At 51.9% G+C, this 14,928-nt stretch overlaps 1 protein-coding gene across 1 annotated transcript in view; it reads left to right on the plus strand.

Moving 5' to 3' along the window:
- FAT2 (FAT atypical cadherin 2) overlaps positions 1 to 13,670 on the plus strand; it is a 59,920-nt gene extending 46,250 nt beyond the window's left edge. Inside the window, exons 19-24 of the mRNA XM_009917185.2 lie at positions 555 to 1,362; positions 2,155 to 2,300; positions 5,609 to 6,050; positions 8,585 to 8,738; positions 10,612 to 11,204; positions 12,044 to 13,670. Coding sequence (XP_009915487.2) covers positions 555 to 1,362; positions 2,155 to 2,300; positions 5,609 to 6,050; positions 8,585 to 8,738; positions 10,612 to 11,204; positions 12,044 to 12,576 — 2,676 coding nt within the window. The 3' untranslated portion in view covers positions 12,577 to 13,670. The remainder of the gene's footprint in view (positions 1 to 554; positions 1,363 to 2,154; positions 2,301 to 5,608; positions 6,051 to 8,584; positions 8,739 to 10,611; positions 11,205 to 12,043) is intronic.
- The last annotated feature ends 1,258 nt before the right edge of the window (positions 13,671 to 14,928 follow it).

The raw sequence follows: 14,928 nt of genomic DNA on the forward strand, positions 1-14,928 counted from the left end.
CCTAAGATTAGGGAGAAACTTATGCAATAATCTGATTATTCACATTTTTCTATTTTGAGGTTCCTTGACTTATGCTAGAGAGACATTGTCAGAGGTGGGACACGGGCTTAAATAGTCCGGAAGGTGAGCAAATGTGTTGATGTGCGTAACTGCCTTATATCTTTGTACACTCAGTTACGCATGGAACCCCCAAAGATTGGCAACATCTCTAAAGATGATTAATCCTCAGGAAATCAGAGCCAGTCAAGTGTGCCTCAGCTGCTGATGAGCGCACGTGGAAATAAGCACGACCCCACCACTAACAGAAGGTCTCAATCAGTCTCCGTGCTGGAAGGCATGCTGCCATTTCCCTGGGGCCATCTCCAGGCAGAGGTCCAACACTGCTGCCAATTTTTCCCATTGCTGCTTCATTCCCAACCCGCTGCCTGACAGCTTCCACCCATTGCTACCTGCAAGGCACTCTCCTTCGCAAGACCTTATCAGCCCGTCCAGTCAGGTGAGGTGATAGTAAGTCAGCATGTGGCTACAACAGATCCTTCTGTTTCCCTTGACAGGTCTCCGACAGTGGTATTCCTCCCCTGTCCTCATCTGCATTTATAAATATCCAAGTGACTGAGCAGAGCCAGTATGCCCCCTCAGCCCTTCCCCTGGAGATATTCATCACCACCAACGAGGAAACCTTCCGAGGTGGCGTTCTGGGCAAGATCCACGCCACGGACCGAGACCCCCATGACACGTTGGTGTACACTTTGGTGGCAGAAGTGCCCCAGGAGGGGCTGTTCTCTGTTGGGGCTGCGGATGGGAAGATCATTGCTGGGGACAAGCTTCCCCACGGCCACTATCTTCTGAACGTGACGGTCAGTGATGGTACGTTCACAGCCACAACCAGCGTCAACGTCCACGTGTGGTGCTTCACGCAGGAGGCCTTGGACAAGGCGGTGGTGCTACATTTCCGCCACCTTTCCCCTGAGGAGTTTGTGGGGGACCATTGGCGCAACTTGCAGAGATTTCTGGGAAACATCCTTGTGACCCGGCGCCAAAACATCCACATGGCCAGCTTACAGCCTGCAGCTACCTCTGATGGAGTAGACCTGCTCTTGGCTGTTGGAGAGCCACATGGTTCCTTGTATGAGCCTCGGGTCCTTGCAAATAAGATCACTGTGTCAGCTGGGGAGATGGACCAACTCGTCGGTCTCCGGATGAAGAAAGCAATTCACGTGCCATGTCATGGGTCAGATTGTGCCCATCGTGTCTGCAAGGAAACCATTCAGCTAGATCCAGGCATGATGTCTACTTACAGCACTGCCCGACTCAGCGTCCTCACCCCACGGCACAGCTTGGAGCAAATCTGTTCTTGCAATGGTGAGCAATCCTTCCTGGCAGTGTCCCACCCTATAAACCTGAGCACATGTTTTCCTTCAGTACACTGTAAAGCACCTGGACTTTCCATGGAATTAGGTTGCCCAACAACCAACAACTCTGCCTGCAATTTCAAAGCCAAATCTAGATTCTCAGAGCTTGAAAGGTTCACATAGTTTTTTCTTTTTTTTTTTTAATTAATCTCCTGTGGCATTTAATAACAGCAACATCTATCTAGCTCATTAGGAAAAGTCACCCACACCTAGCAGGTAATGAAGCTCTCAAGTGATCAGAATTTTGATCTCTGAGCTCCTGTGTTGATCCTAGACTCAGCAAAGCACAGACTAACTGATAAATTTGAGTAAAGCCAAATAAAACACATTTGTTATACTCAGTCTAGAATACTTTGAGAAATAAATGGAGGGAGCGGGGATAGAGGTTAGCATGACTTGGGCAGGTATGGTAAGGGGATACCATAGAATAATATAAAGACTTATTAAGGATTAGGAAATTCAAGGGTGTTGTAGACCACGCTGAAGACACCTTGAAGGTGCTATAGGACAGAAATAGCCAGGCTGCTATTGCAGGATTGTTTTATAGTTGATTACATAGAAGAAATACTGGGAGCTCCAAATGGGAGCTGTGGGAGATGCAGTGCAGTGGTACATAGGTTGCCATGGTTGAGTCTGTTCCTGGACAGTTATGGTGTCAGGCTGGGAAGAGAGGCAAGGCTGGATACAGTCCATAGCCTCAAAGTGTGACAAAGATGAGACCTTTTGCTCATTCTCCTTCCAGGAACAGCTGTGAGGTTTGGAGGCCACAGCTACATTTGGTACCGGCACTCACAGATCGGCTCCTGGCACATGCATTTTCGCCTGAAGACCCACCAGCTGCACGCTGTCGTGTTCTACGCTAACGGGACTGACCATGCCACTTTGGAGGTATATATTGCAATGCACGGGGATTTCTTTCCAGCATAAAAAAACACCTTACTCTTTGTGGGAAGGGAATCACAGAAAGAAGATGCAATAATATGTACCTTTAGTAACTCATCTAGCTAAAGATAAGACTTGGGAAGACCAAGTGAGAGCTAAGCACAGTTTGGCAATTGCTGCAGCCACAGCTAGGGAATTTTCTTTTACATCTGTGAATGAATGTGCTAGTCTCTGGTGTGAAGGCAGCATATGCTCATATCATAGATCTACATCATCGTATTTCCTTATGGCTTGCTTCACCATCCTCTCTTATACCACACCTCTCAGTGCAAACAATTTACCACGTGGAATTTTCCCCAGACCCATCTGCTTCCAGTGTAGCAAAGGGAATACTTCCCCGCAGACCTTAGGAGTGGAGCCACACTCCCACTAAACACACAAACCCTTTGCTGGACCATGGTATGGCTCAATCCAACACAGAGGAGGCAGCCACATTGGACTAGAGGGTTGGGGTAACAGGGTAGAGATGAGGAGGGCACAGGTGAGCTCTGCGGTTGGGAATGATATCACCAGCCTTTACCTGCATCAGAGCATATGCCAGTCAGGTCATGCATCTAATCAAATAGACCTCAGTTTAAAGGTCCTTTGCAGTAACGGACAGAACAGACAAAGTAGGAGTCTTAAATGCTATTTCTCAATGCCCCACTCTTTTTCAACCACTTTCTTCAGGTGGTTTCACTGTTTAAGACACCTGCAGAGCCAGGAACAGTTCAGTCCGATCGCTCTCCTCCCTCTGGCTGCAAACCAAATCTACCCAGCATTCAAAGATCACTCCCCTCTTCCACTTTGGCAAGAGAAGGAAAGCAGCAGATGACTAAAGAATAGGGGTTTTGTATATTCCTCATCAATTAAATTCAGACTAATTGGAGACCAAGATCATAAGACATACTTACCAGCTGACAGAGATTTGTCCCTGAGACTACTCATGTTGAGATCTATCCACTGTAACCTACCTGGAAGTGCTCATCCTGTCCCTGAATTCCCTCATCCCTTCTCATGGTTTCACAACCTCATCTTCCTATTTTGAAATACTTCTCTTTCAGCTGTTATAAAAGACCCACACAGACAGGGAGCTGCACAGCAGCCAACACCCAGAGACCTGCCCATGGTACATACTGCAAGCTCCTACTGCTGCAGCCATCGCTCCTGAAGAGCAAGAGCAGAGAAACATCATCCATATGTCCTGTACCCATCTCTGAGAGTGACTTTAAGCTGCATTGTAAAGGGCTGATGAGAAAAACTTCTCAGGAAGGGTCTCTAGCTTTCCACCCTGTCTCTAGGAAGGAGAGTCAGCAAGTAGCTCAGCAGCAGGAGTCCAGCACTCGAGATGGTGTTCAGAAAGGATGAGATGGCAGGAAGCTCTACTGAGCCAGGCCTACCACACAGAGTCAAGGCAGAAAAGACTCATTATTGATGGAGTTCAGTGTGTTCATCATCTCCTGTACCCAGATGTCTCCACAAGCTTTTCAATAGAAACTATCATAAAGCCTCTACCATCAAGTTGCTTGTGTATAATTTCTTCCCCAACTCAATTTATTAACAATATCTCAGGGGTCAAATCTTTTCTAGACCATCTGGCCTGAAAAAAACTGAAGGAACCCCTCAAGATTTTAAGCTTTGTAGACTGCAGTACTCTAGGTGTGAGCCAAAGCTTTGAAAGAATCATAAGCAATGGTTCATAGATTTGGTAAAGAGGATGAGCTCTGCCAAGGGCATGCATATCATCGCCCTTCCAACCACTAAGCTCTCCTGATGTTCAGAAATAGGTTGCAGCAAGAGGATGGCAAACCAGGCAAGCTGGGAAAGACTTGGCAGTCTGTCAGTTCTTGCTCCAGGGAATCGAGTTCTCAGCTGTCTCCCAGCCCCAGAAATTGATAAGCCCAATCTACAGACCCATCTGAAGTGAAATCATATTCCTCCAGATAAAGTGAAGTGACAAAGTTCTCTGGTGCACTTGCCAATTGTGCAAAGAGATTTACACACATGTTACCCTGAGGCCTTTCCATGGCGTGTGCCAGCTGCATGTAGTTCTTCCTTCTTTCAGCAGTTGCTCTCTCCTCCCACTGGGATTTATTCGTACTGTGGGCTTCTCTAAGAGTTAACTGTTGTCCTGCTCTGCTTTTGACCCATCCAGCGTAGCCCCATCATATCGTGTAGTAGGTTCCTCTAGAGTTCAGCGTAGCCTGTAATCACTCCTCCTCTTCTAGCCTCTTCCAAACATCACTAGTCCTCGCTGTCTCTAATGCCCCCCATAGAGATCTCTTTTGCCTGGAATGAATTGCTTGATGTTATGTAGCAAGCTCTGCAGGTTTTTCATGAATGTTTTGTTCCATCTCTTTTCTCCTTCTCCATAAGCTCTTGACTTCTATGAGAGAGAGGTTTTATCAACAAAGCACTGGGAAGAAAAAGGTGAAAGGGAGGTTTACCCCTGACTTCACCCTGAAACAACACAGCTAACCTTTCCTTTCTCCTTCCTCCATATGATTTTTAAAGATTAATCTTGGGCCACAGATAGGAAGTTCTGACATCCCAGTTTAACGCAGAACACACTGGTGTGGTTCACTTTTAGCAGCTCAATATCTAGTCTCCCTCCCATCTGCTGGAGATCAAGGATTGGATTCCAACACCTATCAGCAGCTTTGGCCTGGCTTTCCAGCCTGCTGGTTAGGAGCTGGGTACAACAGTAATACCTTTCTCTGCCTCCCAACTTCTCCTTGCCTCCTCCAGAGAAAGCTATCGGTGCTCATCCTCGACGAGGTCCTTTCAGCACCCTCACCCATGCCAAAGGGGCAACTGCTCCGGCACCTTCCCCACCACTAATGAGACAGCGAGAACAGAATAAAGGCCCAGAACAAGAGTCCACCTGTGACTGGTGATGGAGTTATGGATAGCCTGAATACCAGGACTCTGATTAGGCTCAGGAAGAGGGGAGAAGGGGTGAACAGCTGCAGGAGTATGATCACACGGCTCTGCACCCTGTTATGTGGAAAGATGAGCTTCCCTCCCTGCACACTGGTCAAAGGTTGCAGGGAAGGACCACGGGTGAAATTGTGCCAGAGAGATGAAGGCGTTTTGCAAAATAAAGGAGGTTGCAGTCACTTAAACAGACTTTAATTGACCCATGCATAGCTTAATATGGGTGAAAGGGGCTGCATTTGTGTAGCTGGTTAATCCTTGGAAAGTGTTGAAAGCCTCCATGAACAGCAGCCACCCTGTATCACAGCTAACCGTGACTCCTGGGACATGTTTTGCAGATGGTTAATGGAGTCCCTCAACTTGGGTACAGCTGCCGGGGGAACTACAGCGGGAACCTCTCCTCCTCACGTTTTGTGAGCGACGGTGAGTGGCACTCGGTGTTCCTGGAGGTGAAGAATACATCTGTCCGCCTGCTCATCGATGGCCTGGGAAACGCCTCTCTCCAGCTGCCGGGGACCTGTAGTATCTCCCAGGGCCGACGAGACCTGCTTTTTGGGGGCCTCCGACAGTCACCTCAGTCCCAGAGAGTCACATGGGGCTTCAGGGGCTGCCTGGACGTGATTGCAATCAACGGCAGAGAAGTAGTTCTCCTGCCCGGGAAAGGGCAATCAAAGGAAGTCATGGAAGAGGTGGGGATAAAGCAATGTTGCTCCCCCACCGGTGCCTGCAGCAGCAACCCATGCCTCAACAACGGGATGTGCTCCGAAACTCACGGAGGAGGTATGTGAACATCCCATGCAGAGCAATAGGAGAGCAATAAGCACTGAGGGGAGGGAAAGATGCAACCTCTTCATTCATCCTCATGGGAGGGGCTACTCCAGAGAAGAATTAGAGGTCCCCTGTCCTGGGGGACCTCAAGTGATGGCTGACTCAGTCAGCAGCAGCTGGGGGGTATGAGATCATCATCTTGGCTCTCACCAGCGGACCATGGCCCGGAGGGCAGGAAGGTGTTTCTAAGGAGTGTGCATGACCTAGGAAAGCAGTGCAGCCTTGCCAAAAACTCAAATGCAAATAGAAATTCCACCCACCCCTCTGCATCTTCTTTGCTTAAGGAGCCATTAGCAAGGCTGGAATCAGGCAAGATGGGATCACGCAGCGATGATATCTGGGCAGAAACAAGCCAAGATGTTGGTCTATTCCCACTGCAGTCAGTGACTCCCCAGGGCTATGGGAAGGGATATGGGAAAACCGTAAGCTCAAATCCAAGCGTCTCAGGCTAACATGGGGCACACATGCTCAACAGAGGTTTGATACCAGTCTTTGCCCAAGACAGTCTCACCACTGCCCTGTTCCTCCCATCAGAGGGTCTCCCCGCAGTGAGCTGTATCACAGGGACAGGGCTAGTTTGCAGTGACCTCGAGGGGAGGAACTGCTCCCAGTGATGCCCACCCTTGTGTCACTGCCCTACACCCATGTCCTAGCTTCCAGCACAGCAGGGCTGCACCCTGTAACACCTGGTCTATCAAGATAGATACTGTTTGCACTTTGGCCCTTCCTTGGGGCAGAGGGGTGCTTTCCAGGCTGCTGCGTGGGGCAGAAGCTCCTCCTGCAGCTTTGTGCTCTTTGGGGCCATTGCCAAAGCCCACACCCTGCCCAGCAAGTAAGTGAGGACAGAGGAGGGAGCACACCTCCTCCTGCCCTGCCTGCAGCCTCTGGGAATGAGATTCCCAGCCCTGTCGACTCAGCAGCTGCCTAGTTCAGGTGAACTTGTTTGACACAAGATGCATCTATACTGAACAGTTAACCTGGCTGGCACTCACATCTCAGTCTTACCCTTGAGACCCTCTGCACAGAAAAAACCCTCTGGCTGGGCTGGAAGGGGCTCAAAGCCCATGAGGTGAAAACTCATCTCTGCTTTAAGTCAAGGCATCACCTTCTTGCTTCGCAGAGAGCATACAATGGGAGGAGGGAGTTTAAAAAAAAAAAAAAAAAATCACTCCCTCACTAATGACCAGCCAGTGCCCTTCGCATAGTTTCCTTTCAAGGTGATCAACTTCTCCTGCAAATGGCCCAACTGCCCAGGAAAGAGCCTGTGGGACACAGCCACAGGCAGAAACATGCAGGACACTGCTTCAGGGAAGGGGTTGCTCAAGGGACATTTAGTTTGTGTGGTTATCCTGGGGCTTGGCTTCCTTGAGCATTGTGGGCTCAGTCCTGGAGACCACAGGCACGCAGCGTGAGTTTATGCAAAGCTCTGCCCAGGGATCTCAGGCATGGGATTACATGCACAGGCAAAGACACGTCTGTGCAAGCGAGCCCAGGTAAGCCACGTGGCCGCGTGAGAACGCATCTGTGCAGAAAGGGTCAAAGCCAGACAAGCCACCACATCAGCCACAGCACTCAGGACCACAGGTGCAAACACATGTGAAGCCCCGCATCCAGGAACACATGTTTTTGGGCACACACAGCCCTACGGGCAACGTCCAGCACCTGCTGTGCAAGTGTCAGCACGTCCTTGTTGTACAACCACTAACACACGTGAAAACAGGTCTATATTTGTTCACCCTGTGTTCTAAAGCAGGGATGTTTAGCTTGTGGATGAGTAGCAAAGACTTTTCAAGCATGCTGCAAGGTGGAAGCTCCGACCAGCCGAGTGACTAGCAGGAGCTCAGCACAGCCAGGGACGTTCCCATGCTTAGGGCTACACTAAACAGCAGCCAAAAATGCAAAGAGCAGCAGCCCCCTCCAAGTCCCCGGCTATGCCGGGTTTCTCTCTGGCTGTGAGCAGACACCTCCTGTAGGCAAGAGAAACCCGACATGTTGAGACAGGCGCTTCATACCGCGAGAACTTGCAGGACCAAAGACATCGGAGAACAATAAGTTACAGAGGATTGCATTTAGCAGAGTCAGAAACTGTGAATCAGCCAGCCAGGCTCCCCTTCCTTTAATCTGAATCTGTCCCCCAGCTTCTCCATGCAATAAAGCTGTGCCCTGAGCACATTCCTGGCAGGAGAGGGTCTGTGTCGAGAGAGGACAGGCTTGACTTGTTGCTTAAATAGCTGTCCAGTGCCATTGCCTTGCTCCAGAGTGACCACCCAGCCTCCAGGTCCTGCAATGTACCCACCAGCCCTCCATGGGTGGCTTGGGTGTCCCACAGCCCCTGCTGTGGCAGCAAGTACCTATGCTTAGGTAGCCGGATTGAGCCCCCTGTGCTCAACCAGCCATCAGCACCAGGCCCTGCTCCTCCCTGTTCTTGCTAGTTCTTCTATATGGATACGGTCTCTGTATGGCACTCACTCTTTCACCCTCTCCAGGTTACACCTGCATCTGTCCTGGGCTGTTTTCTGGTGAGCACTGTGAGATAGGGGACAGTCCCTGCGAGTCCAAGCCCTGCCTGCACGGGGGAACCTGCAGCCTCTCTGCCACCGGCTACTCCTGCCACTGCCCTGACTGGTACCTGGGTGAAAGGTAAGGTCCGGGAAGGCTTCTGGACAAGCCATCACCCATGATGGGCTGAAAACGTGATCTCTACCAACGAGCATTGCACATTTCTGGAGCTCAGCAGATCCAGACACTCTGGGATTAATTGCAAATTGCATGTAGCTGAACATTGCAGCAGGGAAGTGTCTGAAGGCAGAGCTGAGCAGACCAGGACATAAATAGCTCTGCCATCGTGTGGTCACTGCCCCTCTGTGCCCATCTTCTCTGAGCAGCAGGAAAAAAAAGAAAAATCTCTCCTTACAGATGCTTTGAATGCCTGCAGATGCTATGCTTGGTGCAGGTTCAAAACCTCTCGTTGCAGTGTGAGCTGAGCTTGGCTGGGGTGGGGGCACCCCGGCAGCAAGGTACGGGCAGGCACTGAACTGGGTGGCAAGAGGATGCCCCAGGGCTGGCACAGTTGCGAGCTGCCCCCTCTTTCAGTCTCTGGGACACCCACCCTGGGTGCCAAAGGGGCTGTTTCTGCCCAGGGCCCGCTCTGCAGGGCTCATCCAAGGGGAGTATCTGTGCCAGGTCACAGCTGCAATTCATCCAGTTCAAAGCTGAGCTCAGGATAGTGGGCTACGCCGAAAAGCAGGTACAGGATGCCATTCCCCCTGTCCTGTCAGATAGCCTAAGGATCCCTGTTATCACGAGGCGTCAGAGTGTTTGGCTTTGGCCCTGAACCCTATGGCTCATATCGCTTTGAAGTTCTCACTATCAGTGTTACGGCTTGGATACATTTCTCATATATGAAATGTCAGTGCACGCTTGGAAATATCTGCAGCTAGAGAATTAACCCAGGCCCAGAGGCTGCTCTGCTGCTCAGCATTACCCGCTGCAACCAGGTACCCCCTCCAAGCCCCCTGCCCTGCCTCCAGCCCAGCCAGATGAGAGATGCCCAGCACAGGCTTAAACAGCATCACGTCCAGTTCATCCTTCTGCCTTAGCCATTTAGCCAGGATGAACACTGATTTGAATCAATGCAAAGGCAGAAATAATTCATGCAACTCTTGGACTAAAAGTATCTAGCTGAGCATTAGGTGGCAGTGCAATATCTGAAATCACTGGTCGTCCAGCCAGAGCCTGCGGATGCTTGTTGCATACACCAGTTCACACATCCTAAAACACTAAGAAACAAGAGGAGCCCAAATCTCACAGAGTTTGTTCTGTAACAAGAAAAAAAAAGGAAGGGAAGCCAACAAAGCACTGCATATTCCCCCTAGCACAGGGAGATCATTACTGTTGGAAGGCAAGGTCCCCTGTACTGCTGGGGAACATTTAGGTTGTGTGGGGCGGAGCAGGACAGAGAATCAAAAATTCAGTCTCAGTTCCACAGATGCTCCATTAAATGCCAAAAAAGCCTCTCCAACAAGGATGCCCATTCACCATTTCTCAGGCTAGGTGTTCCCCAAATGTTTGCTGCAACCTGCAAACATCCATAGATCATTCCGAGACCCCACAGAGCCTGGAGGACACATGAGACTTCATAAGAGGTTAAGACATCTCAGAGTGACCCTGGGCTCCCTAATTTAACATGATGGGAGCATGTCTCTATGCAGTGTTAGCCCTAGAAACTCCAAATACTCCTCTGAGGCAGGAAGCCCCTCATTTTAATTTGTTGCACGTGACTGAAAAATAGGACCATCCTATAAAATATGGTCTCCTGAAAAGCATCGTTTTATACTCTAGGATCACAGTCCTCTGCCAGGAGAGGCAGGTAGCACGAGTCTAGCAAGGGAGGGAGCGCAGACCAGGATGGAGCATCCTTGGCCAGTGTAAGTCAGAGCCCTGAATAGGTTGACGCAGATTTAGCTACATCCCCAGGTTGACGGCGTTTGTCTCCAACCTTTCCTCCCCACAGGTGCGAGAAGCTGGCCGAGGAGTGCAAAGACAACCCATGCCGAAACGCCGGGCGCTGCGTGAGCAACCAGGGCTCCGTCCGCTGCATCTGCCCGTCGGATTACCAGGGGGACTACTGCACGCAGCCCATCATTACCCCCGCCATCGTGCCCACGCAGTGGGCGGTGGGCCCCGAGGAGATTGCGGAGATCGTAGCCGGCGTGCTGGGGGTGGTCATCCTGGCCGTGGCCTTTGTGTTCATCCGCAAGCGCTACCGCCAGCGGTCCAAGGCCCACAAGCCCGTGGCTCGGGAGGACCCTGACCTGCTCACCAAGAGCGAGTTCTCCAAAAGCGTGGGTGTGGGCACCCAAGCCGTGCCACCCATCGAGCTCAACATCCTCAGTGACACGGCACACAACAACCTAGACCGGGCCACACCGGAGCAGCGCAAACCCACCAACAGCCCTGAATTCGTCACCTTCAACTCAGCCAACACCCCAAAGCACCGGGGAACCATCGTGTGCAGCGTGGCACCCAACCTGCCCCCCGCTGCACCCCCCTCCAACTCCGACAATGAGTCCTTCATCAAGTGCACCTGGGCCAGGGAAGAGATGGGTCAGTAGCCAAAGCTTTTTCTTGCTCTTACACATCCCTCTTCCCCTCGTGAAGTGGATCCAAGGTTTGCAAACATGAGGGACCAACAGTGTTGGTTAAAGCCAAGCAAAGCACGGGCAAACACTGCCTGAGTCCTGCTATAGGTCCTTTATTGGCTTTTCCCTCCCTGCTCACCAGTACATCCCAATTCTCAGCTTTAACCTGCTCAGTCTTGTACACAATCAGCAGGGAAACCATTAATGCATAGCTTGGCTTCCCACACATCCTGGGTCAAAAGACCCCATAAAAGAGAATAATGAAGCTAAGGGGAAAAAATTAAGGTCCTAAAAGTCAGCGTGAGTTTTAGTGATGGCATTTGCATCATTGCTCCTAGGCAGAGGGATCGCACCCTCAGGGGAACACCTTGCTTGTCTCCGGACAGCAAGGTTACGGCTTTCTCTCCACGCAGGAGTTCATCACCAAAGTACACTGTTAGAAGAGAGTTCACACGAGTAACTACAGGGAAAGGGAGAGATCCAGTGGATCACTTGCTCTGCCCCCATCCCTTCATCATGCAAGCTCTTTGCATCCAAATGGCATGACGCAGTGTGTCTTTTGGGTGCTAGAGTAGGGGATGTCTGAAGGCTGGTGGGAACACTGCCTGGGCACAGCCAGGGGTGCCCTCAGGTACCTTCAATTCCCAAAGAAGCAACTACATCTCCCCTGTTCCTATGTCTCCTCTCTTCCCTGGTCTGCCACATCTCCTGCAGGCTCAGAGTCTACAGAAGGAATTAGCGGGAGGGCAAGAGAGGGGAAACAACAGCTTGAACCACAGCTAACGCAACTCTGTTTTGTTCCAGTCTACCCAGCAGAAACGACCTACTGGCCTCCCCGGTACCTGTCATCAGACGTCCAGGAGTATTCCCACTACGAGATCATTCAAGGGCCCCCTACGTCCTCCTCCCACCCTCCTCTCCCCCCGCCGCCCCCTCCACCGGCGGATGCGGAGCCAGTCGCTCTTTACGGGGGCTTTCCCTTCCCGCTGGACCAGAGCAACAAGCGGGCCCCCATCCCACCCCGCTACAGCAACCAGAACCTGGAGGACTTCTTGCCGCTCGGCCCCGTGGACACGGGAGCCTCCCAGTGCCAGAACGAATATACGGCCATCAGCTACTACCCAGCCCAACTGGTGCAGGGCGAGGGTGTCCCATACCAGCCCGACCCCGGCTACAAGCGGGTGAGCATGCGCCTGAGCGTGGCCCAGCCCTCCTACGCGGACTGCGAGGTGGGCCACCAGCCCAGCATCCGAGCCCAGCCCCTTCCACCCCCCAACTACGAGGGCTCCGACATGGTGGAGAGCGACTACGGGAGCTGCGAGGAGGTGATGTTTTAACGGGGGAGCTCGTTCTCGAGATGAGAAGAGAAGCGCGTCTCCACGCGGAACAGTGCGCAGGGGGCTGGCACGTGCCGCTGAAGGGAGGCTTACGTGTCCCGTCCCCCCCCAGCTTGTGACATCTCCCCCTGCACGGCTGGGTTGTAATTTGGCTGGATCTTTCCCCCCGCTGCCCTCCACGGCGCTCCTGCTGCAAATGGAGGGGAAACGCTCCAGCCACTGCCGGGACACGGAGGATGCTCCTGGGATGCCAATGACTAACCTGCCTCCTTGCCAAGGAGACTTTCTCCAACACCGCGCAGGACCGCAGCATGCCACCTCCTCCCACCCCGGGCTCCCTGGTCACAGGGATGATGAGGAGGAGGAGGGCAAGCACTGCAGGCATGGCAGCAGTTGTGGTGGAGAAGGTGCGAAAGGACTAGCGATGCACAGCCTAGGAGTGTCCCAGGTGGGATAGCATAGGCTCCTTGCCCCCAGCTCTGGCTCCGAGGGCTTGCATCAAGCCCACAGTTTGCCCAGTGGAATGGATCAGCTGGTGCAAACCCTCTTCCATGTCTGCTCCCCAATGCAGGGAGAGAGATGAGGGAACGCAGCTAGTCCCATCAGTACATCCCTCACTTGGCCAACGGAAGTCCAAGAAAAAAAAAAAGAAAGAAAAAAAAGAGTCCATTTCTGTAGAAAAACCGAGCAACAAGCTTCATCACACCAGGAGCCACCCACAGACTCAAACAGGGCAGCTAGCAACAAAGCAACCCCAGCTGGGCTGTGCTCGCACGAGTAAGGGAGAACCTGCCCCAAGGACGTGAGTACAGACACGTCCCCGTGGCTGTCGTGGTCCCATGCTGAGTGCAGTGGTACGTGGTCCTGCCATGCAGCTGGGGCTCCCCGGTGTATCCCAGAAAGACTGGCCAGCACCACATGGCATGTCCTACCTGAGTCAGGGCACCAAGGCTATTGAGCGTGGGTTTGCCTGTATGTCCTTGTGCTTGGAAATGTATCGTTTCTTCGTGAGAGGTTTTCTTTGGTTGGTTGTTTGATGTAACTTTTTTGTTGTTGATTTTTGGAAAGTATTAAAAGAGTTTGGATTTTTTTACTATCATGATTTTATCTGATAACTCAAGGATTCCCTTATAAACAGGACATCCCTGCCTAGCTCCAGCCAAGGGCAGCCCAGGGAGTAACAACTTATTTTGGACACCAGCACCCCCAGCCTCTTGAGCCTTCAGAGAACTACCAAGACAGCAAGTTCAATGCATCTTTGAGGATCCTATAAGAGCCAGGAGGCAAACCCACAGTAGCCTGCCTTGCTTTGGGAAGGCAAGAGCTTCCTGTATCTGTTAGCTCAGCAGCAAAAGGGTTGAAAGGACCCAAATCCAAGCTCTGCCTTGATTCCCATCCCCAGCCAAACACCCTTGGGAAAACAGAAATTCATCTCATTTCTGAAAGTAAAGCCACAGCCCTTAAGGAGACGACTATCACCCAGTTAATCTGGAAAACACACCTGACTCAAGCATATCTGCAGAGCGTTCCCTAAAACACCCAGCACAGACCCTGTGGGACACAGCAGCCAGCCCCAGAACCTGTAGACCCTACCCACAGCCCCACTCCCCTGCCCGAGCATCCCCTGGGCATCAGGGCTGCTTGCCACTCCTCCGGCACCCACCAGCCCCCCCCACAGCCCCACAAAGTACTGCCTGCTTTACCTCTCAAAGTTCTCATGCACTTTGACAATTTTTTTCACCAAAAACCGCAGGCTCGTCACTGCTGTCACTCCCCCACGCTCACCAGGCAGTCTGCTCTGGAAGGGCTTGCCGTCAACTGGAGAGCACGGTCCATCTCACAGTTCCCCCAGCAACAGCTGATGACGTCACTAAAGCTCAGCAATGCTTTGAGTGTCAGTGATGTCATTAGCTATCACCATGGAGACAGCAAAGGGAGGACCGGGGAAGCAATGCTTCCAAGGGCCAACACCTGCATAGGGCAAAATGCTGTGGGGGCCAAGTGACCCCACCAGTGACCGACGAGGGGGGACCGTCCCAGCCCGGGGCAGTGACTCAGTGTCCCCTGCCCAGAGATCAGCCTGCTCAGGGGGAAAGGCAGGACCCCAGCCACACCAATAGGTGGGTGCGCACAGAGGTTTGCTTCAGACTCCCCAGACTCGGCCCCTTGGTTAACATGGTGATGAGGGTCCACGTTGGTACAACGGACCCCTGGACAGCAGAGAGGGCAGGTATGGAACAATGTGTCTGCTCTGTCCTCCTGATAGCAGAGGGATGGCCAGCTATAGGGACTCCTTCCCTTGTGTTTGCAACAAGTGTGTGAGATAAATGTTCCCACCTCCCTCTGTCTCCA

Source organism: Haliaeetus albicilla, chromosome 27 (assembly GCF_947461875.1).
Source record: "Haliaeetus albicilla chromosome 27, bHalAlb1.1, whole genome shotgun sequence".
In the NCBI taxonomy this organism is placed as follows: domain Eukaryota; kingdom Metazoa; phylum Chordata; class Aves; order Accipitriformes; family Accipitridae; genus Haliaeetus; species Haliaeetus albicilla.